Genomic DNA, 22,576 nt, shown 5'->3' on the forward strand with positions numbered 1-22,576 from the left:
GAAGCTACAAGGGGAAGGAGACGTTCAACATAGGGAGTGTAAGGAAGGGGCAGCCCAACCAGGAAGGCCAGCTCATAGGGAACCAAAACTTAAAGGGTTCAGATGCCTTTATATTAACACCCGAAGCATGGACAAAAAGAAGGAAGAGCTGGAAATTCTCATGCTGATGGAAAGGTATGATCTAGTAGGCATCACAGAAACTTGGTGGAATGGTTCTCATGACTGGAATGTAATAGTGGATGGGTATGAACTGTTCAGAAAAAACACAATAGATCGAAGAGGTGGAGGAGTGTCACTGTATGTGAGGAAAGGGCTTACCTGTCAGGAAATTCTAGTGAAGGAGAGTATATCTACAGTGGAAAGCATCTGGATGAAAATAAGCGAGGGGAAAACAAACAGTGTGGTGGTTGGTGTCTGCTACCGACCGCCTGACCAATGAGAGGATGTGGATGCTGCAGTTTGTGAGCAGCTTGAGAAAATATCTAAGTGGCAGGAGCTTGTCATCATGGGTGACTTCAGTTTCCCAGATGTGTACTGGGAAACAAACTCTGTGAAGCGTCCTCAGTCATGCAACTTTCTGACCTGCCTGGCTGACAATTTCATTTATCAAATGGTAGATGACCCCACAAGAGGTTCAGCCATACTGGACTTAATACTGACCAACAGGCAAGAGTTGGTGGATGAGGTGAAAGAGGTGGGGACACTAGGGGGAAGTGACCATGTCCTCATGGAATTTCTTTTGAGATGGGGAGGGAAGGAAGCTTGTAGCCAGATTCAGATATTGGATTATCATCAGGCAAACTTTAGTAAACTCAGAGACATGATGAGTGTCATAACATGGACGAGAATGCTGGAAGGGAAGGGAGCATGGGAAGGGTGGGCGCTACTCAAACAAGAGCTATTGCATGCTCAATCAATGACTATCCCAGAAAGACGAAAACACTGCAGGAGCTCTAAGAAGCCTATTTGGATGAACAGAGAACTTCAAGAGGAACTAAGAAAGAAAAGGGAAATGTTCAGGAAATGGAGGGAAGGACAGAACTCTAAAGAAGAGTACCTAAAGGTTACTAGGCACTGTAGATCAATCATCAGAAAGGCCAAAGCTGAGAGTGAGCTAAGATTGGCCAGGGAAGCCCACTGTTAAAAGAAAAGATTTTTCAGTTATGTGAGGAGCAAACGTAAAGTAAAGGAGGCAATAGGCCCACAGTTGGGTGCGGATGGACAAACTCCAACGGAGGATGCAAAGAAACCAAAAAGGCTCAGCGCCTATTTTACGTCTGTTTTTTCCCACAGTTCAAAGGGTTTAGGCACATCTAGAGATGGCAGTAGCCAAGAAATAGTGTCTGGGTGGCAAGTTGACATGGACAGAGAGATTGTTGAGAGGCATTTAGCTGCTCTGGATGAGTTCAAATTCCCTGGGCCGGATGAAATGTACCCAAGAGGGCTCAAAGAAGTTTCTGGAGAACTTGCACAACCCTTGTCCATCATCTTCGGGACCTCTTTAAGGACTGGAGATGTCCCGGAGGACTGGAAGAGAGCAAACATTATTCCAATCTTCAAAAAAGGGAGGAAAGATGACTCAGGAAACTACAGACCAGTGAGTCTGACCTCTGTTGTGGGGAAGATAATGGAGCAGATATTAAAGGGAGAGATCTGCAAACATCTGGAGGACAATTTGGTGATCCAAGGAAGTCAGCATGGATTTGTCTCCAACAGGTCCTGTCAGACCAACCTGGTTTCCTTTTTTGACTGAGTAACAGGTTTGCTGGATCGTGGAAATTTGGCTGATGTCATTTACTTGGATTTTAGTAAAGCTTTTGATAAGGTTCCCCATGATGTTCTGATGGATAAATTGAAGGACTGCAATCTGGATTTTCAGATAGTTAGGTGGATAGGGAATTGGTTAGCGGTCCCAAACCTTTCTCAGGTCTGGGACCACCTCCAGAGTGAAGGAAGAGCCGACGGCCCGGGTGCTGCGAAAATGCGCATGCGCAATTGCTGCGCATGCATGTTTTCGCCACTAGGGGCGCTAACGCGCATGCGCGGCAACAGTACACATGCGTGTTTGCGTTGCCGCCATGCCGGCGGCTGCGGCTGCCTCTTTCCTTCCTTCTTGCTGCTGGCGGGGGAAGGCCGGCGTGGCTGGCGGCGGCCCGGTACCGTGGCCTTTGCGGCCCGCCACTGGGCTGCGGACCGGGGGTTGATGACCCCTGGGTTAGAGAACCGCACTCAAAGAGTCATTGTCAATGCTGTTTCATCAGACTGGAGGGAGGTGAGTAGCGGGGTACCTCAGGGCTCAGTACTCGGTCCGGTACTTTTTAACATATTTATTAATGATTTAGATGAGGGGGTGGAGGCACTACTCATCAAGTTTGCAGATGACACCAAATTGGGAGGACTGGCAAATACTCCAGAAGATAGAGACAGAGTTCAACGCTGGAAAATGGGCAAAGGAGAACAAGATGCAATTTAATAAAGATAAGTGTAAAGTTCTGCATCTGGGTCAGAAAAATGAAAAGCATACCTACTGGATGGGGGATATGCCTCTGGGTAACACTTTGCGTGAACGAGACCTTGGGGTACTTGTGGATTGTAAACTAAATATGAGCAGGCAGTATGATGCAGCGGTAAAAAAGGCGAATGCCATTTTGGGCTGTATCAACAGGGGCCTCACATCAAAATCACAAGATGTCATAGTCCCATTGTATACGGCACTGGTCAGACCACACCTGGAGTACTGTGTGTAGTTCTAGAGGCCTCACTTCAAGAAGGACGTAGATAAAATTGAAAGGGTACAGAGGAGAGCAATGAGGATGATTTGGGGCCAAGGGACCAAGCGCTATGAAGATAGGTTGAGGGATTTGGGTATGTTCAGCCTGGAGAAAAGGAGGTTAAGAGGGGACATGATAGCCCTCTTTAAGTATTTGAAAGGTTGTCACTTGGAGGATGGCAGGATGCTGTTTCCGTTGGCTGCAGAGGGAAGGACACGCAGTAATGGGTTTAAACTACAAGTACAACGATATAGGCTAGATATCAGGAAAAAATGTTTCACAGTCAGAGTAGTTCAGCAGTGGAATAGGCTGCCTAAGGAGGTGGTGAGCTCCCCCTCACTGGCAGTCTTCAAGCAAAGGTTGGAAACACACTTTTCTTGGATGCTTTAGGATGCTTTGGGCTGATCCTGCATTGAGCAGGAGGTTGGAATAGATGGCCTGTATGGCCCCTTCCAACTCTTTGATTCTATGCTTATCCCTAGTGTGAACTGTCATGCTGTGACCCTTCAGAGTGCAGGCTTACCTGTTGGCAGCCAGTACCACCAGGGACAGAGTACCCAATTCCTTAGAAAGTGACCAGTGTTGCCAAAAAGAGGTCATCTGCTTGAACTGCTGCCCCTACACAGCCCTTTACTTTGCAAGCCAGGTCCCACAGCATGTTGCAAATATATTTCTAGTAAGGGTGGGGGGATAGAGAACCTGCAGAGATCAGAGGCTATAACTCTGACTGCTGGATGTGACCAGCCATTTTAGTCGCAAGATCTGATGCCCCCTGTTCTGAATAAGCCGTGGCATTTTGCCAACAAACTAGCAGCTGTGCTGACCCATTCCCTGGGCACACCTCTCAAAAGAGCAATGAATATCCCAGGCCTACTGTTTGTGCCACTCACCTTCTATCCCAATATGCCCTGCCTAGTGGGTGCTGTCTTCTTATCCCCTCCAGACTCACTAGAGGATGGAGTAGCACATGTTATGTTCTGGTGCTCATGGCCAGCCATGGATAGTAACCTCTTTCAGGCTGGGTCAGACTCCCAACCTTCCAGGATCCACGCAGTGCACGTCCCACAACCCTACTAGGGTTCTATGCTCAGGAAAGTTCCTGCAACATTATATTTGCAGCTGAAGCACCAACAAAACCCCAAGAAGCAGAAGGGGATACAAAAACTTATGTCAGAAGATCAACTAAAGCAAGTAAGGGAGTACCACCCAGAAGACTCTCATATTTAACCAAATCTGAGGCTGTGGCAGAGCCCTCCACATGGGAAGACATAGAGAATATGCCCAACAACCAGATGTGTCACAGATATAGCCAGGAATATAAGGGAACAACTTCTGAACTTGACCAAAAAGGCAGTGGAGAATGTTTCTAAATCCTAGAAAAATAGCTAGACTAGCCTCTCAGTAAACATGTAAAAGTGGAGGTAAGAGACACAGAATAGACTTGAAGGAAAGCAAGAAACAAACGAGCAACACAATTATATGGTCTTTTGTAGATTACAAGCTGTCTAATACATTTCAATATATATGTGTTGAGGCTCAGGTGCAGAAGTACGTGAGAATGATAAGAATGTTCAACTTCCCAGAAGCAAAGACATAGTTCAAAGATGGGGTAGATTGGTTGATGGCCAAGATTTATAAGAATGAGAAACTTGTAATCACTATTTTTAAAATCAACTTTAATATGAAAAGTAGCAAAAATCAACAGTTTTTATATATTTTAAGAGGATGTTGAGGTATAGATAACTTTTGTAGTATTTAAAGTAATAAGATCACTAGGTAGGCAAGAATGTGCATCTTTATCTAGTAGAATGGCTAACTTTTGTTAGAAATAATTTTAAAACTCTATTAATATACGAAGCTAAATTGATTGTGAATTTCTTGTGTTTATCATTGGGTAAGATATTTTATGGACTCATATAATTGCTCTCCTTTAATTATCCATGTAACAAGGATGGATGATATAATTTTCTATTGAGTTAGTATTGAGAATACTAAATAGTTATACTTTAATGAGATGTTTAAAATAGACTCTCTAATAGTATCACTTGTGTATTGTACAGCAATTAACCTAAGTTCAAGGTGTACCTATATTCAAGAGTGAGGGGTTTTGTCAGATATAATTCAGCCAGAGATTTTTTTTTTTTGCTATTTTTCTGGGTATTCAAAATGGCTGATGCAAAAATATTCAGGATTTTTGAGTCCACTGGATAGCTACGGTAAAAGTTATTTAAAGGTCTCTCTGCCCTCTTAAACGTCTTCAGAATTGTTTGCTTGCAGAAGGCATTTAAAGGGACTGAAAGCCTGTTAAATGCCTTCAGAGCTCACTTGCACCGCTGCCATAGTTCGCAAAAGGTATTTAAATATGCTATGTTGCTGTTTTGCTGTCTCTAATTCAAAGTACAGCTCTCCCCAGAGTCTCAAGTACCCCTGAATCAATTCTCCATTATAGCATATAGGGACCATTTACTATAATTGTCCCAGTAGGCTATAATGGAACAAAAAAAAATTATATTCCCAAATATTATATTAGGGGCAAAGCTCATTGCATTCAGGAATACAATGGGTGCTAGATGTGTGTGAAAGAACTCTGCAGTTGGACTCTCCCTCCCCCCAGGACCTAGAAGTCTGCAGCCTGGAGGCCCCTGGGAAGGGAACTCACTGGCTGGTATCTGCAGCCTCTGAACCTCAGAGGAAAGTGGAAGGAGGTGGGGTAGTCAGGGGTGGGGGACAAAAGGTGATAGGCCAGCTGCTGGACAGACAGGCAAGCCAATTGGAAGAGGAGGAGGCACTCAGGGCAGGACAGCTGCCCTGAGTGGGTGTTAAGCACTGAGTGGCACTTAAGCCACTCAGTGACACCTAAGCCATGAGACATACTCCTCCTCCAAAGCCTTACCAGAAATATTAAGTGGAACATTACATTACATTACATTACATTACATTACATTACATTACATTACATTACATAAACCGCCACTCCCAGCATAGCTGGCTCATGGTGATTTGCAATCAGTAAAAGCATTAAATATCAATAAACTCTAAAAACATTATAAAACATACTATAACATCTGAAAAATACCATAATTACAAAAAATCCAAAAAATTTAAGATGACAGAAACAACAAGTTCTCTTCCCCCAATGGGTCAATGTCCTGGCATCAATTCACTGTGGCATCACTAATGGATAACATGTAACCAAGGGGGAGACTGTCCAATAGTTTTGGACCAGGTCTAGCACAGAGCATAGAAAACCAGGGGGAGGTGGATGACCCAATCTCATAACCCCAGGCTTTGACAAAATGCCTGGTGGAAGAGCTCTGTTTTGCAGGCCCTGCAGAAGCCTGAAAGCTCTTCTGGGAGCTCATTCCACCAGGTAGGGACCAGGACTGAAAAAGCCTGGCCCTGATCGATGCCAGGCCTTCCCGGAGGCTGGGACAACCAGCAGATTCATGCCCGCAGAGCATAAACAGATAAGCGGTCCCACAGGTAGGTAGGATCCAAGCTGGGTATAGCCCCTAAAGGTCAAAACCAAAATCTTGAACTTGATCGAGAAGCATTACCAAACCCAAACAATATACAGATATTGGGATTTGGTAATATTAGAAAATATCATTATTTTTTTTTTTTGTTCAGTATACCAAAACCCAAAAAATATCTGGTTTGTGGGGAGCATTGCACAAATGTATCTGGGAGTTAAATGATCTAATAAGTGAAATCTAAGTAGGCATCTAGGATTCTTAGCTGCATGCCTATATTGGAAGAAGACCTACTACAGTCATCAAGAACACATGGAAAACATTCAACATACATCCATCATGAAACATATGTTCATAAACATAATGCACACAATGCACACAATGCATACAAACAGTTGTTCCAAAACAGTTCCAGAGTTATTTTGGGAAGATATATAGCATGGTAATTCTGTTGTGATGTCTTCTTAGCTCAGGATTTTATTTATCTCTTATTTTTATCACTTTTGAAAGTTACAGGGTTAGAAAAGATGTTTTTAAAAAAAGCACTAGAGAAGTTCATTTAATTCAATGAAAAGCTTTCTGTTGTGTCAATCTTTTTTAAAGGTCTCCTATTTGTTTATTTGATATCTATTCCATAGAGGTTTGTTTGTTCTGAGAATTTATTAACTTCACTTTATTGTTTGTCTAGTTCTTCAGAAAGCAGAGAGGTTTATTGTTCAGTACTTTGAACATTATATTTTTAGCTCTTTTATCCCAGTAGTTTAAGATGACTATTTATTTAAAATATTTTATCCAACTCTTCCCAATGGTTCACTCACAGGCATTGACATAAGAGTGCACATGAGGCCATATCCTACTAAGTTATACCATTGGTCCAACCAGCTAGTCAATACTGTCTACTCAGACTGGCAGCGAATCTCCAAGTCCTTCAAGGAGGCAGGTAACCTCAGAAGCTAAACATTTTAACCCTAAAGAAGTTTTACAATACGATAACATTTATTGTGTATAGCCAAAGGCCATTACAAAACATAATTAAAAATAATATGGTACAAATACGAATAAAACAATATTTCTCCAATATTGTCTACATAATTGTAGATGCGAGCTACTGAGTTACAATTAAAAAAAAGAAGTTTAAAAAATTTCCCAAATTTCCTACCAATACAAGACAAAACCAGTGATTAGGTGCTTGCAACTCATTCAAAGACAGTGGGCTAGGAAAGATGGAAGTGCCTAGGACTAGAGGAAGCAGGGTCAGGGTGGAGCGCAGCCTCTGCAGCTCATGTTGAGAAGCACAAACAAAGGCAAAGCACGAGATCTCAGCCTTGCCCAGAATGATACATTGCATATGTAAGACTTCTACCACAACTATTATCAATGCTCTGCATGTACCCAAATATAGGATAACAAGGCAGACAATGCAGAAACGGTCCTTAAGAGTCTGAATAGTAGTTGTGAATTTCCTGTATTGTGTAGTACGTTGTTGGACTAGATGACCCTGGAGATACTTTCCAACTCTATGATTCTATGAATACACAAAAAATTGTGTGCAGATAACTTCATAATTGCTGGTTATGAACCAGTTTTCACATTGTTACCAATCTATTTCTAATTTCTTTTTCCTTATTGTTATGGTATTCCAAAACATGCCTGGAATTTCAGTGTCATAATATGCAAAGATAAATAATTTTGGTCTTCCCTTGAAACACTCCAGTAATTTGTGATTCTTTGTCAGTTCATGCATCCCCAAATCCTGGGAAAACAGGCATGCAGGTCAGGTTTCCTAAAGTGGATCCAGCCCCATGCTGATACATGCTTGTTGTGACAACAAAATAAAGCAAAAGCCCTTTAACAAAGAATCCCCTTGACAAAAGTGCTTGTGCTCTCGCCTTGTTTTATGCTTCCTGGCTGACAACTGCCAAACCCCTGCATGCATTCTTTCTCACTAATGCTTTAATATACAGACAGGGATAGGTGGACAAATGAACCCATGCGGCCAGGTGAGCAGGCTAGGTAGTATGCATGCTTGCATTTTTTGCCACCTCCCCTCCCCATGGCCCAGATTCATACTACACATAAACCTGCCTGGGAAGGCATGGGCCTGAACTTCTGTGCTCTTTCATCTGCCCAGCCTTTCAGCCTCCTATGCAGCCAACCCTCCTTCCTGGAGCTGGCCACACCATTGCCTCTGCTACCCGATTTGGCCGTTTCCGAATCCGAACCGCACATCCTGGGTAAGAGGGACCTGTAGCACCAGAGCCAGTTTAAGGATTCATGGGCCTTGGCAGAGTACAATTGCAATGGGAGCAGCCAGACTGGGAGCAGTGGGGCCCCCCATAGTGGAAAGGGGTGTTACTCTGTCCTTAAAGATTCATATTAAGTACTACTGAATAGTTCTTAAACTGTATCCTGGATTAAAAAGTACATTATCTTTAAAAGTAATTGGTAATGTTTAATACAGGCAAGAAAAGTTTAAAACCACTGGACTTCCCAACAATAAATTAATATCCTAGTTCTTTGTATTTATGACTGTGATTTTTATCAGTTTCTTAATACTTAGCCAAGAGGCTTTGCTGTTTTCTCAAACTAACAAAAAAGAGTTTTTTTTAACAGAAAATAAAATGAGATATCACAAATCCTGGCCTTTGCCTTTATAAAATGGCAAGGGAGAAAATAGCATACACACAACATAATCTTACTGACATAGAAGGGATCTGTATCTAGTTTTTGCCTAACACACAGGCCGTACTGCAAAAATTATGGGGAAAAGAGAACATCTTATCTGCACAAATATGATCATATTTGCATAACCAAAGAAAATATTATTTATCTTTCAGGCTAGAAATTGCACAGGGACAGCTTTTATATACAAAAAGCTGCTGTAGTATTAGTTATTGGAAACAGAATGAAAACAATGCAAGTGCACTCAGACTGCTTTTCTACTACTGGCAGGTTAAGAATGAGTTTAATTTCAGGAACAGCACATGTTTTAATCCATGTAAACCAGAGAAAAGGGAGCTCATGATCATTACCTAGGTTTAGGGATGGGAAAAAAACAGTGCACAAATGAAATTTTCCCACAGAATTGACCTAGTTTGTGCCCCCAAACCAAGGTTTGGAGAACATATCCCAAATTCTTGCAATTTCAGCTATCAATGTCTCTTCCCCAGCTTTCTAACAGGAAGGAGCTAAATGGATCACTGTAATTGCTGGCAGCCATTTAAATCCTCCATTTTGCTCACCCACTTAGAAGCAGGGAGAAGCAAAACAGTCAGTTGAAATAGCTGCCAGATATTTAAACCGAACAGCTAATGGGTAGATCTGTCAAGCTGTTAGCTGTCAAACTGCCTGGCATTTCAGGCTTAAAAGTTTGATAGGTCTGCCCATGAGGGCAGGAGTAAAGTGGACTGCTAAAATGGCTGGCAGCCATTTAAACTCTCCATTTTACTCCCCTCACTTGGAGGGGGAGTGAAGTGAAATGGATGGTTTAAATGTCTGCTTTCCTTTACTTCTAAGTGGGTGGGAGCAAAATCAATCACAGAAGTGACTTACATCCATTTTAGCTCAACAGCAGAGTGAGCACACCTGTCCACTGCTAGCCTGAAATGTCTAGCAGCCATTTCAGTAGTATGTTTTGCTTTCTTCATTTAAAAGTAGGGAGCGAATTGTATTGGCCTGAACCAGCAAGTACATTTTGGAATTTTTGGTTTGGTTCAGTTCTGCGGTTCAGTTTGGGAACACCCCAAACCCTAAATCCAAAAACAAACCAGAATTTTCTGTTTCTTGCCCATCCCTCCCTAGATGGTATGGATCAGGTTGTGCATGGTTGGTTCCTCATGTCCCAGCAAAAAGGTTTTCATGTCCAGGATACTTTCTCATTGTGTAATGTCCAGCCAGGATCACTAGAAGTTGCTGCCTGGAAAACCAGTAAGGGTTAGTCTAAAATTTTGGGTCTGAAAACTCAGCTTTTCTCTGAAAGCAGTAATTTGTAATAAAGGAAGCAATGATAAAGGAGTGCTTTATTCTTTCCCAATCTGCTTTTCACCTGCAACTGTCTTCCCCGGTGGTTTTTCCTGCCAATGTAGTAAGCATTCATCAGAAATACTGATTAGGGAAAAGTGGTCAGGGAAGGAAATTTCAAAGGAATAAACAATGTATAAGGCTTGGGGTTAAGTAGGGCCACCCAGCCATCACCTTTGTTGCAAATTGAATTTTCTTTCCACTTCTTTTTAGCTGTTTGGAATGACTTACCCAATGAAAATCTGCCACTGAATGTTTAGCTTAGCCCTACGCTCTTGTTCATAGAGCCAGTATTTTTCTGTTCAAATTCTTTACTTGTGCTAGCCATTTTCAGGGCTATCCATAGCCCTTTTCAGTTGTCACATTTGTGAGTATCTTCCCAGATTTCATGAAAACATGCTGAACTGCAAACATGCTCAGCTGAATTGACAACTGTGCACACTGAGAGGATTGCAGGTAGTGTGCACTTCCAGTACACATGATTTGATACCCCTAAATGTAGTTCTGGAAATATTTTACTTTCTACATGTAATGTAGAGCAAGGAGAGATATGCTGTAGATGATAGCCCATGGTTCTCACATGTTAGGAAACAAACACTCCAGGGCCAGAGAGTACCCAGACACCATATCTGGGCATCTTCAGTGCTTTGATGAGCACAAAATCACAGCCTTTGCAAACTGAGGCCAATGGGAAATTTCACCAAACTGGCATTAAAACACACACACACACACACACACTAGTCGCACAAAGTATAACGTTTAATCTAAAGGACAAATTTATGCAACTTTTGGTCATTTTGTTTCCTTTGTAACATTGCACTACAGGCCACAGCCCAGCCAAATATAAGCACATCTAGCTCCCATTGATTCTAAAAAGAAGGGCCAGCAGTAAATAGTAGGGTGTGAGCCGTGGCTTTCACAGTTTTATTTCTAATATATATGTCCTTGTGAACTACAAATGGGTTCGAGGGATCTGATTGGCTGGTTTGGCAGAGAGTTATCATGTGGCTGTGTTTGGATGCTGTGACACAGTTTACTAATGTAACAACATTAACTTTTGCTTATATATTCCTTCTGTTGTGATGGTCAGTTCTGAGGAAGAGTGCTCGCACTTGAAAGCTCACACCTTGAATAAATCTTTGTTGGTCTTAAAGGTGCTACTGGACTCATGACAGCAAACATGCCATTTCCATCAATCCATTATCAGCATGTTTCACTTCAGCTCTTGGTTTTTATTTTTTAAGGTTTGCATTACAAACTGTGCAGCTTAGACATGCTTTGGAATGACAGATTTTTTAAAAAATAAATTAATGTAATTTGCCTTCCCATATGAAGCCAGAAGTTCTTGGGAGGTGTCCATTCATCTCCTTCATTCCAGGTGTGACTTTTTTTTGTCATTTAATTACAGCTCTGAGTGCTGCTGGAAGCACAATTCTTGGCTCTTCTGAAAAAGGCAAAGGACCCCTTTGTGCCATGGGTCTCAGTTTAATTAACAGCAAGATACATACATTCAGGCTGAGGAGAAAATTAATAAAATTTGAACAGTTCACCAGATGGCTTCTCACAGATTCTGTTTAAATACAGAGCTTGTACAGGTGCTCCCCCATCCCTTGTAAAGGCATCATTAATTATTAAGCCTAGCAAGTGGCTCCAAACATAGTGCTGACTGTGTTGTTCTATTCAGATTTTGGCCACACAGTTGACAGGGCTGAGAGAATGCGGAAGCAATCTAATCGCACCCCCCACCCACCCACCCTGACTCTCTTTTGGTCATCTTTAAGAGGTTCCTTGTTTATGGGTAGGGGCCATTCGCTTTCAAAAGCATTTCCCAATATGCACTGCACACTGAGAGGAAGAAATATGTACAAATGCCCCAAAAGAAAACTCTATACTCAAGAGGATGTGAGGAATAATAGAGTTCAAGAAAGCAAATGCATCTGTCTCTAAAGGAGAAGCTTTTAGATAGAGAACTTAATATCCAGACATTACATGTGAGCTCAGGAGATCCACTGCATTGCCAGAGTCTCTAAATAATCAACATCTATTATTTAAATACAACTCCTTTGCATATCTCTGACAATACATGATTAATATCACCTCAATGAATCCTCTGAACTTTTAATTTTTCATCCAATCCGTACCTTTCTTCATTGCTTCTACCAAAAACCTAAGTATTTATTTTTACATGTCATCAAACATGGAACTAAATTTAATAATTCATTAGTTGGCAGACTGAATTGTTTTTATGTAAAACTAGCATCAAAGCCCATCTTAAAAATGGGTTTTAAAGGGGCAGAAGGCAGGAGGGCGTGAGAGGGTGGCTTTGGCTCCCTTTGGCCTGCAAAGCGGGCTAAAGGGAGTGGAAAGCCCCCCCCCCCAGAGGCGGCATGCCACAGGAGGCTCCCTTTGGCCCAGCAAGTGTTCTCACCACTGTGAGAGTGCTTCCTAGGCTAAAGGGAAGGGGAAGTTCCCCCTGCTGGTGGCGGAGACAGGGCTTTATGGCCCGCAGGGAGGCTGGAAACTCCACACCCACGGCTCCCTCCCAGCAGGAGGAGACATAGCTTTTATCAGTTCAGGGAAGCTTGGCTTGCAAACTCACAATCATCAAAGATAATGCTTGGCTTCCAAATTCTTCAGTGCCCAAGGCAGCCATTTTGTGGTGATGACCACTGTCACTATCAAATGCCAAAGTGCCTATAGGCATGCTGCTTTTTACTGTTTGTAACAACTGCTTAACAGGTTCTGAATTATATTGATGAAGGCAAAAATTTGTATTCAATATGTTTTATTGTCCAGAAGTTTGGATAAACCCTAGATTTGTCCTTATTGAGTCTTGTAATATATTCACATTTGGTATGTTCTCCCTTGTGATTAGGTTCCTTTGAAGGCTTAAGCTTCTGTCTTGACAACCGGCAGAGTTCACATGGCTACATGGGAAAAGCAAAAAAAGTTGGAATAAAATTGTGACCCAGACAACAAATAGATGTCTGATTACTAAAGTTAAAAGGCTTAATGAAATCCATTAATAATTTTTCAAGATTTTGTAACCTAGAGTGATCCCAATTTAGACTACATATTTTTTCAAGAGCAGTAGAGACTTTAATGTATGTTATTTTCATAGTGCAATGTTAAAATTGCTGGTAATATTAGAATTCAGGGGCACCCAATGAAATAATTGAGGAATAGATTCAGAACAGACAAAAGGAAATGTTTCTTTACTCAGTAAATAATTCAATTGTGGAATTCACTGATAGTGAAAGTAGCGATGGCCACAAGCAATAGGGTTAGAAGGCTTCATGAATGAGAGATCCATCAACGGCTATTAGCCATGGTAACCGAAGGGTACCTCCATACCCAGAAGCAAAAAACCTCTGAATAGGGATGGACATGAACTGGTTCACAAGTCAAAATTCTAATTGAACCAATGTTGGGGGAAGAAGCCTTTCCTGAACATTTACCATACTTTTGTACAGTTTTGTTTGCCTGTTCAGGTCATTTTAAACTGAGAGCTGAGCAGCACAGATCCTTAGCTGACTTGTTAAGTTTATATGGCTGTAAGACATTTCACTGGTCATTCCTCTCTGCTTCAAAGCAGGGAAGTAAAACAGACAATCCTTCTGAGAACTGGCCAATTCAGTTTGGGAGCTGCCCTAAACTCCAAGCTCCCATCCCTACCTCTGAATCCCAAGGCTGGTCGGGGGGGGGGGGCAGTAGCAGAAGAGGGCCTTGGGCTCTAGGCTCTGTTTGCCATCCAGCGCCCCTGGTTGTCTGCTGTGTAAAACAAGATTCTGAACTGGATAGAAGACTGATCTGGTCCAGCAGGCTCCTCCTGTGTTGTTGCATTCTTATCTGCCTTCTTTTTATATGTAAATGAAAGATTCCAAAATAGCTTGAGACAGGAAGAGGAAACTGTTTTGCTTTTGCTAATATAGATTCATAATCTGTTCGGCTGAACTGAGGTTGAGGGCCAACCCAAGAGGTGTCATTGGTGCAACATTGTGGGTTCATGTTCCTATGCTTAGCACTTTCAAATGTAGCATAGAAACGATGCCCATGATACAGAAATTGTGGCTGCAGCAAAGGAGGATGCGGTGTGTAGGAGAATAAGAATATAAAAACTGTACCTACCTATGTAGAGTTCTAAAGATATTTATGACCACCACTAAGTCAGCTCTATATGCACATTATCACTTATAGACCATTTCAGTTTGGCTAATACACGGGCTTAGACAAAAAAAGAAAGAAACATATCCCAAGGCTACTATCAATATTAACAAAATTAATACAGGATAAAGAAAAGTAGAAAGTCTCTTCTTGTTAAGTTGGTTTATTGTAACATCCAACCAGAATGGGTTCCAGATACCTTTTGTTTTCAAAGGGAATTTTCCTCAGTAGTTGTTCCTCTATTTAATCTCAAAATGTTAAGAGTATACCTGGGCCTTTGGCTCTGTACTGTAGGGATGCTAGTAATCCAACAGATTGAATAGAGGAACAACCACTGAGGGAAATTCCCTTTGAAAACGGGAGATATCTGGAACCTGTTCTGGTTGGACTGTATTAATTATGTTAATATTATTAGTAGTGTTGGGATAGATTTCTTTCTTTTTTGTGTAGACACTACAAACCGCCCCTTTTGTCTGTATTTGCTAATACAAGTATTTGCTTTGCAAGTTAATCCAAATGCTAAACATTGGCTGTCCAAGTGAAACGCCAGGGGACAGCATGATCAGAATTGGTGGAACAATCCAAAATAGGAACTAACAATCCAAGCCTTTGCTACTTGGTCATTTGTCCTTCAGGTACCTCCCTGTTACCTCCAGCTTCATGCCAGCATCAGTTCTGGGTAAAGCTGCCAGCTGGTGTAAGCCTCTGCATTAATTGGACAGTCCCAGCTATGCCTGCTATAGCGCAAGCACATGATAATCATCTCTCTGGAGAACATCCAAGCCTCCATTGATTATAATGAAGCTAGATTATATGCTTACAAGAGTATACCATTGTTTGAAAACATAAACAACAAATGTTGCTATTTTATTTTCTCTCCCTGTGTTAGTTATGGGCACAACAGCTGCAGTAACAAATTAACAAGTTAGAATTGTTGCTGTTGGGGGGGGGGTGTTCAATGTACTTTTCCCTCTTACAATATCATTTGTATGGAGATGTGTCTTACTATCCCTAAAGCTCTTGGCATTTGAACACTTTTCTTCCAGGTTTTTTTCTTTAAATTTCCTCTTGAAGAGCCTTAATCTTCGTTCTCTTTCTCTCAAATACAATGAAGTACGATAATAACATTGCCTTTATCTCTCCTTTTTCATTATCTTTCTCTTTAATCATGTCAAAAGATTATTAACAGTCAGTCACATTATATGTGATATAGATGAAGTTACTCTGGAGGAAAAAAGATGTGGACTAGAGAAGCTTTATCTCAGGTAATAAAAGTCCTTTGTGGAGCTGCTGTGATTTTGTCATTAGGAAACCACACTTTGATATCATGCAATTGCATTTGTGTCGAGTAAATTGGAGAATGATCCCAGCTTTGGTAGAACAGTAAAATGCATAGACTTCCTGAATATCAGCAAAAATTACTTCCCCTAGGTCCCTGTATCTCATTTATTGTTATGCATATTGCTGGGCAATGATCTGTCATTTTTTTTAGAAGACCAGTGACAGTTTAATAGCTTAGTTTTATGAGGGCAGGGGTCGATGTTATCAGGGAAAATGTGCGATCTCATTTTTGCTAGGGGAAACAAGGTACAGTAGCTGCCTAAGTGGTTTATCCAGGGGCCCCATAGTGCTGTATGGTTTGGAAGCCTTTACACTGTGATTGTTTGTGGGGGGGGGGTCTTCATATTTATGCAGCTTGCAGACCACAAGAACAAAAAAAAGGGATGACATGCATACTGTCACTGAACATTCCTGCAGAAAACAAGCTGTGTAAGTATGAAGGTTCCCTTTGATATTGGGGGCCCACTGGCCTGGGCAGCTGGAGGGGAGGGGATTTGTTAGGAAACACTGCAATAGGAGAGGGAAAAGCATTCAGCCTCACCCTCATTTCTCCCCTATGACATTCACTCCAGGCAATATTCTTCTCATCTGACCTCACTTCCAATTCTGGCCTCACTTTCCTTTCTGAAGCCCATTGGCACATCCCCAAAAGAGGAAATAGTTAAGCAACTCCCTGATGCCTGGTGTTTCTCCTGAAATTAGACCTCATCACCAGTATTACTGCAGCATCAGGTAGTGATGGCAGGGGCTTGGTCCATGTTAGGTTCTCGTGAAGTATCTTAAAGAGACATTTCTTCATCTTGCAAGTGGGAGCTATGCTGCACCATTCCTCTATCAAAGGGATTGGATGGATGTAAGACAGAGCTGGATGTCTCATTCTTGTCATGGACTGGGGGCTATTTTTGCTGCCATTGCTGAAATGCTGTAATTTACCTGTATGAAAACCCTGACCAGAATGGCCTATCTCATCAGATCTCAGAAGCTAAGTGGGGTCAGCCCTGGTTAGTGCTTGGATGGGAGGCTAGCAACAGTCTAGGGTTGCTGGAGGCAGGCAATGGCAAATCCCACTTCTGTCTTGCCTTAAAAACCCTAAGGGGTCACCATACATCAACTGTGATTTGACAGCACTTTCCACCACCAATTGTATGAGTGAGTGGTGTAATTACTAATTACCCATGGAAAACTACAACAAGTCCATGCACGCTCATCCAATTTGTCATCCATCCACACAATGACTATTTTGTTGCATGGCAGGGCTTTTTTCGTTAGCTAGGTCACACTCTGTTTCAGTAACATTCACAGTTCCTTTGTGCTCCAGCTGAAGATATTCACCCTCAGTTGGCTTTTGATGCTTAAATTAGACAATATTTAATGATCCCAAATGTGAGATGTCATTCGCCCCCAGGAGATGTTAATGGCACTTTAACATTAAAACTAATAAGTAGTTCATTTACTTTGTACCAATGTTTTGGACCTGACTTTGCCTTTGCCAGCGGTTTGAGTAAATGCAGGTTTCATTGTATGTATTTCTACATTTTAAAAAAATGAAAAACAAGCAGTGATTTCTGAGGACTGGCTATTTTTTTTTTTTTTGCAAAATATTTGCGTGCGGGGTGGGGGGGGGGGGGAAGATGCATTTATGTTAGTGTCAATAGCAAAATACTTTTAAGCCTGCACTTGGCAAAACCTCATTCTTGAATCTCATTGAAATCAAGAGACGGGTTTACGTGAAAAAGAAAGAGAGAGAAGCAGGCATGAGTCATCTTTAGGAGCTGAGAATTCAGATTTATTATGGGAATACCACTTCTTGATATAGGAGGAGGAAAATGGGATTTAGGGTCTTCTTAGTTAATATAACTCTCTTTATTGCATTGTTTTACCCAGCCTGGAAGCTGGTAAAAAACACAATCCAGTGCAATCATGGGTGTTCAGCGTAAGGCATGGAACATCAGACATACAGTGGCTTCTCTCTTCCATGAGGTGGAGAATACTGAACAATCAAGTCCCCCCTCCCCTATGCATATGAAACAGCATGGAAGATAATTCAGTATATCTGCAGACACAGCTCCTTCTCAGAACTAGTGCTTTTTGGCAGAGCAGCACTTCCACAGGTGTAAGTGATAGGGTGGTAAAAGCAACTTTCTGAAATGATCATTCAGTTGTTATTCAATGATTAAAAACTAGTTTTCATTTGACATTGATTGCATATTGGCTTCATTATACATCCCTTTTGTTCTCTGTATGGAGGAATGCTTCCATCTGCTTCTAAGATTTCACCTGCAGCAGAGAAGAGGGGACAGCCTGGGCCAAGCTGTGTCTCATGGAATGCTTTTTAGAGAAGTTAAGGAATTAGGATGCTTAGGGCTGATCCTGCATAGAGCAGGGGGTTGGACTAGATGGCCTGTATGGCCCCTTCCAACTCTATGATTCTATGATTCTATGAATTATGCTAAAATCTAGTTCTGGAAAACTTAGGCTAAAAATTAAGGGTCATTGTAACTTAACATTCCAGAGAGAGCAAAGTCTGATACGAGCTGATACCAAAGGGAAGAGGGCATTCATGTTCTTCTTAGTGACCTAGTGACCCTTGCCACATCAGAGTCCAAGGTCAGCCTGGAGCCTTTAGGAGTGGTCCTGGAGATGGAATGGGGTGTGTGCACTTATGGTCAGGTGATGCTGCCAGCCCCCTGAGGTAAAGGTATATAGGGACTTTGCACATGTCTTTCAGGACAATTAGTCCCCTGTTTCTGTTTTTTTCCCCTTGCTGCAGCTAAAATTAAATCATAAAAGGTTTTCCATTCTGGCATGTTTGGGTTAATGTCATGCTAGGCAAAAGGACCCTGTTAGGCTGCAAGGCTGAATAGTGTTGGTTGGCTTAGTATCCACATGTTTTATTAGTGGTGTAGTGCTAGCGACACTTTTTAATAGTTTGGTGTTTTTATATTGACATTTGGTATCTATTTTTTTACTGTCATAGAATCATAGAATCATAGAGTTGGAAGGGGCCATACAGGCCATCTAGTCCAACCCCGTGCTCAACACAGGATCAACCCAAAGCATCCTAAAGCATCCAAGAAAAGTGTGTATCCAGCCTTTGCTTGAAGACTGCCAGTGAGGGGGAGCTCACCAGCTCCTTAGGCAGCCTATTCCACTGCTGAACTACTCTGACTGTGAAAAACTTTTTCCTGATATCTAGCCTATATCGTTGTACTTGAAGTTTAAACCCATTACTGCGTGTCCTCTCCTCTGCAGCCAACGGGAACAGCATCCTGCCCTCCTCCAAGTGACAACCGTTCAAATACTTAAAGAGGGCTATCATGTCCCCTCTCAACCTCCTTTTCTCCAGGCTGAACATTCCCAAGTCTCTCAACCTATCTTCATAGGGCTTGGTCCCTTGGCCCCAGATCATTCTCGTTGCTCTCCTCTGTACCCTTTCAATTTTATGTACGTCCTTCTTGAAGTGAGGCCTCCAGAACTATACACAGTACTCCAGGTGTGGTCTGACCAGTGCCATATACAATGGGACTATGACATCTTGTGATTTTGATGTGATGCCTCTGTTGATACAGCCCAAAATGGCATTTGCTTTTTTTACCGCTGCATCACACTGCCTGCTCATGTTTAGTTTACAATCCACAAGTACCCCAAGGTCACGTTTACACACAATGTTACCTAGAAGCGTATCCCCTATCCAGTAGGTATGCTTTTCATTTTTCTGACCCAGATGCAGAACTTTACACTTATCTTTATTAAATTGCATCTTGTTCTCATTTGCCCATTTTTCCATTGTGTTCAGATCTCCTTGAACTCTGTCTCTATCTTCTGGAGTATTTGCCAGTCCTCCCAATTTGGTGTCATCTGCAAACTTGTTGAGTAGTCCCTCCACCCCCTCATCTAGATCATTAATAAATATGTTAAAAAGTGCCAGACCGAGCCTCGAGCACTGAACCCTGAGGTACCCCGCTACTCACCACCCTCCAGTCTGATGAAACACCATTGACAACAATTCTTTGAGTGCGGTTCTCTAACCAATTCCCTATCCCCCTAACTATCTGAAAATCCAGATTGCAGTCCTTCAATTTATCCATCAGAACATCATGGGGAACCTTATCAAAAGCTTTACTAAAATCCAAGTAAACGACATCAACCGAATTTCCCCGATCCAGCAAACCTGTTACTTGGTCAAAAAAGGAAACCAGGTTGGTCTGACAGGACCTGTTGGAGACAAATCCATGCTGGCTTCCTTGGATCACCAAATTGCCCTCCAGATGTTTGCAGATCGCTCCCTTTAATATCTGCTCCATTATCTTACCCACAACAGAGGTCAGACTCACTGGTCTGTAGTTTCCCGGGTCATCCTTCCTCCCTTTTTTGAAGTTCGGAATAACGTTTGCTCTCTTCCAGTCCTCCGGGACATCTCCAGTCCTTAAAGAGGTCCCAAAGATGATGGACAAGGGTTCTGCAAGTTCTCTGGAAAGTTCTTTGAGTAGTCTCGGGTGCATTTCATCCGGACCAGGGTATTTGAACTCATCCAGTGCAGCTAAATGCCTCTCGACAACCTCTCTGTCCATGTCAACCTGCCACCCAGACACTACCCCTTGGCTACTGCCAACTCTAGATGTGCCTAAACCCTTTGACCTGTGGGAAAAAAACAGATGTAAAATAGACGCTGAGCCTTTCTGCTTTCTCTGCATCCTCCGTTAGAGTTTGTTGTTTTTACTTTACTGGTTTTAATGTTGTATGTCTTTGTGAGACCTTTTAGGAGAGCAGCAACTAAGAAAAAATCTACTAAATAAATCAGGTGATATATAATATAGGATTGCTTGTGTGGGATTTATGCTCCATGGTTCTGTCGGTTGCTTTGTAGCTAGTGGGTTATGGCAATTTTACCATAAATTAATTTTCATAGTGAAATTTCCAGATGAGCTACATTTCAGGGGCATGCTAATGTAGATTCTCAGTGTTGACTTCATACAACTCTATTTTGAATGAACTGTCCAATATTATAGGATGCTTTCTAGAGGGCGGTTGACAATGATTGTGTGTTTGTGTTTGTGTGTGTGTGTTTGTGTGCAGGAGAAATGACATGAGTTCTGCTCTTAGACAATCTCTCAGATCCTAGCTTGTCTGGACAAAGAAGAAGAAGAAAAGTTGGTTCTTATATGCTGCTTTTCTCTACCCGAAGGAAGCTCAAAATGGCTTACAGTTGCCTTCCCATTGCCTCCATTCTCACCAGGTGTCTCTGTGACCATAGAGATGTGAGGGCCAGGGAATAAACCGTGATCTAGCCCAAATGTTTGCTTTCATTTGTTATATAATCTGCAGAAACTTCTGCATTTAGGAGCTTCTGTAATCATAGAACTAGGAAGGTTTGAAATACATGTGCACCTTTGAATAGGTCACTTGCAAAAATGGGAATAAAGCAGAGAAGTGACATGAGTATGAATCAGATCTGAGTTTTCAGGCCACCCTCTGGACTTTTCTACTTGTGAAAAGGTCCAGCATATTGCTGAAGCAATTCAATTTGATACACAACATCATTTCAACTCTTTTGGAGGACTGCATATCACATAGTTTCTGTTTCTCAATGACATTTAATACTTCATTGCGGGATAAAACTGAGTATAACTTGTAAAGTCACTGGGATTTATAGAACTGTATAACATGGAACAGTTTCTGCACAGATCCTAAGAGCCATGAGCTTCACTGGAGGAAGAAATGTCTCCTACTTTCTCCTGTCTGCTATAGTCCCCCTGTTCCACCTGAAAAATTGAGGGTCAAAAGAGTCTCAGGTCAGAGAACCTTGAATACAAAGTAGAAATTGGAAATCCACAAAATGGCTATTCTGTTAGTACAAACCTTCCTGCTGACAGGGCAAATTTTCTAAAGAGGTATCAAACATAAGATAGTAATTCTTAACTCCCTACTGCTGATAGCTCTCTGTTGGTTGATAATAGTTGGGAAAAGAAACAAATCAGCATGAATAGTAAGTTTGAGCTTTGGAGACAATTCATATTTTCCTTGATAAGAGGCAGAAGATGAGTATTGAATGTATGGTCCCAATATGTCATTTCTTTAAGACTCTCATTTCTTTAAGAAATTTGTGCTTTCCTTATAAGTGATAAACATATAAAAGACATGCTGCTTCCTTGTATCTTTGGCTTTCAAATGCAGATCTACCATCCACCTCTCTCCATGAAGGTCTGTTTGGTCAGGTAATATTTGGTATAATTTTTTCAGTGCTTATAAGAAACATTTATTTGCAGTCATTTGGACTAGTATAACTATTGGCACCACAATCCAAAAAGGCAATGCTTATATATGTTTTTCTCTTGCAGTTTGTTGCCCATCCCAACTGTCAGCAGCAGTTACTCACCATGTGGTATGAAAATCTCTCAGGCTTACGTCAGCAGTCGATTGCTGTGAAATTCTTGGCTGTCTTTGGAGTCTCCATAGGCCTTCCATTCCTCGCTATAGCGTATTGGATTGCTCCCTGCAGCAAGGTACAGATTGGTTAAGGTGCATGTTTGTTTATCATTATTTAATATCCAATTGGCATATGCAATCGGAACTGAGAAATCTAGTAAATGTTGTTTTATTACATTGTGCAGGAAGTAGAAGAAAATATTGAGGATTTCTCAAATGTCAGACAACTGGATGGTATATGTGTGTGGGGGGATATCTTTCTGAAAGTGCTAAAATGTAAAAGGAAGGAAAATATTTAGTGACAAGGGCAAAAGTATAAAAGTATAAAATACACAGAGGAAGGATTACCACCAATGTCAAGTAAAACATATGCCCAAGAGA

The 22,576-nt window shown here is 41.7% G+C and overlaps 1 protein-coding gene and 1 long non-coding RNA gene across 3 annotated transcripts in view; one reads left to right on the forward strand and one right to left on the reverse strand.

Moving 5' to 3' along the window:
• The window catches only part of TRPC7 (transient receptor potential cation channel subfamily C member 7), a 201,025-nt gene that overhangs the window by 120,848 nt on the left and 57,601 nt on the right, over nt 1-22,576 (forward strand). For both annotated transcript variants that reach the window (XM_077326756.1, XM_077326757.1), the window contains exon 4: nt 22,108-22,272. In XM_077326756.1, coding sequence (XP_077182871.1) covers nt 22,108-22,272 — 165 coding nt within the window. The remainder of the gene's footprint in view (nt 1-22,107; nt 22,273-22,576) is intronic.
• LOC143832402 (uncharacterized) overlaps nt 13,057-22,576 on the reverse strand; it is an 82,943-nt gene continuing 73,423 nt past the window's right edge. The window contains exons 2-3 of the long non-coding RNA XR_013229241.1: nt 22,146-22,262; nt 13,057-13,191 (exon numbers count right to left, since the gene is read on the reverse strand). This is a non-coding gene — a long non-coding RNA (uncharacterized LOC143832402). The remainder of the gene's footprint in view (nt 13,192-22,145; nt 22,263-22,576) is intronic.

Source organism: Paroedura picta, chromosome 3 (genome assembly GCF_049243985.1).
Source record: "Paroedura picta isolate Pp20150507F chromosome 3, Ppicta_v3.0, whole genome shotgun sequence".
NCBI lineage: Eukaryota > Metazoa > Chordata > Lepidosauria > Squamata > Gekkonidae > Paroedura > Paroedura picta.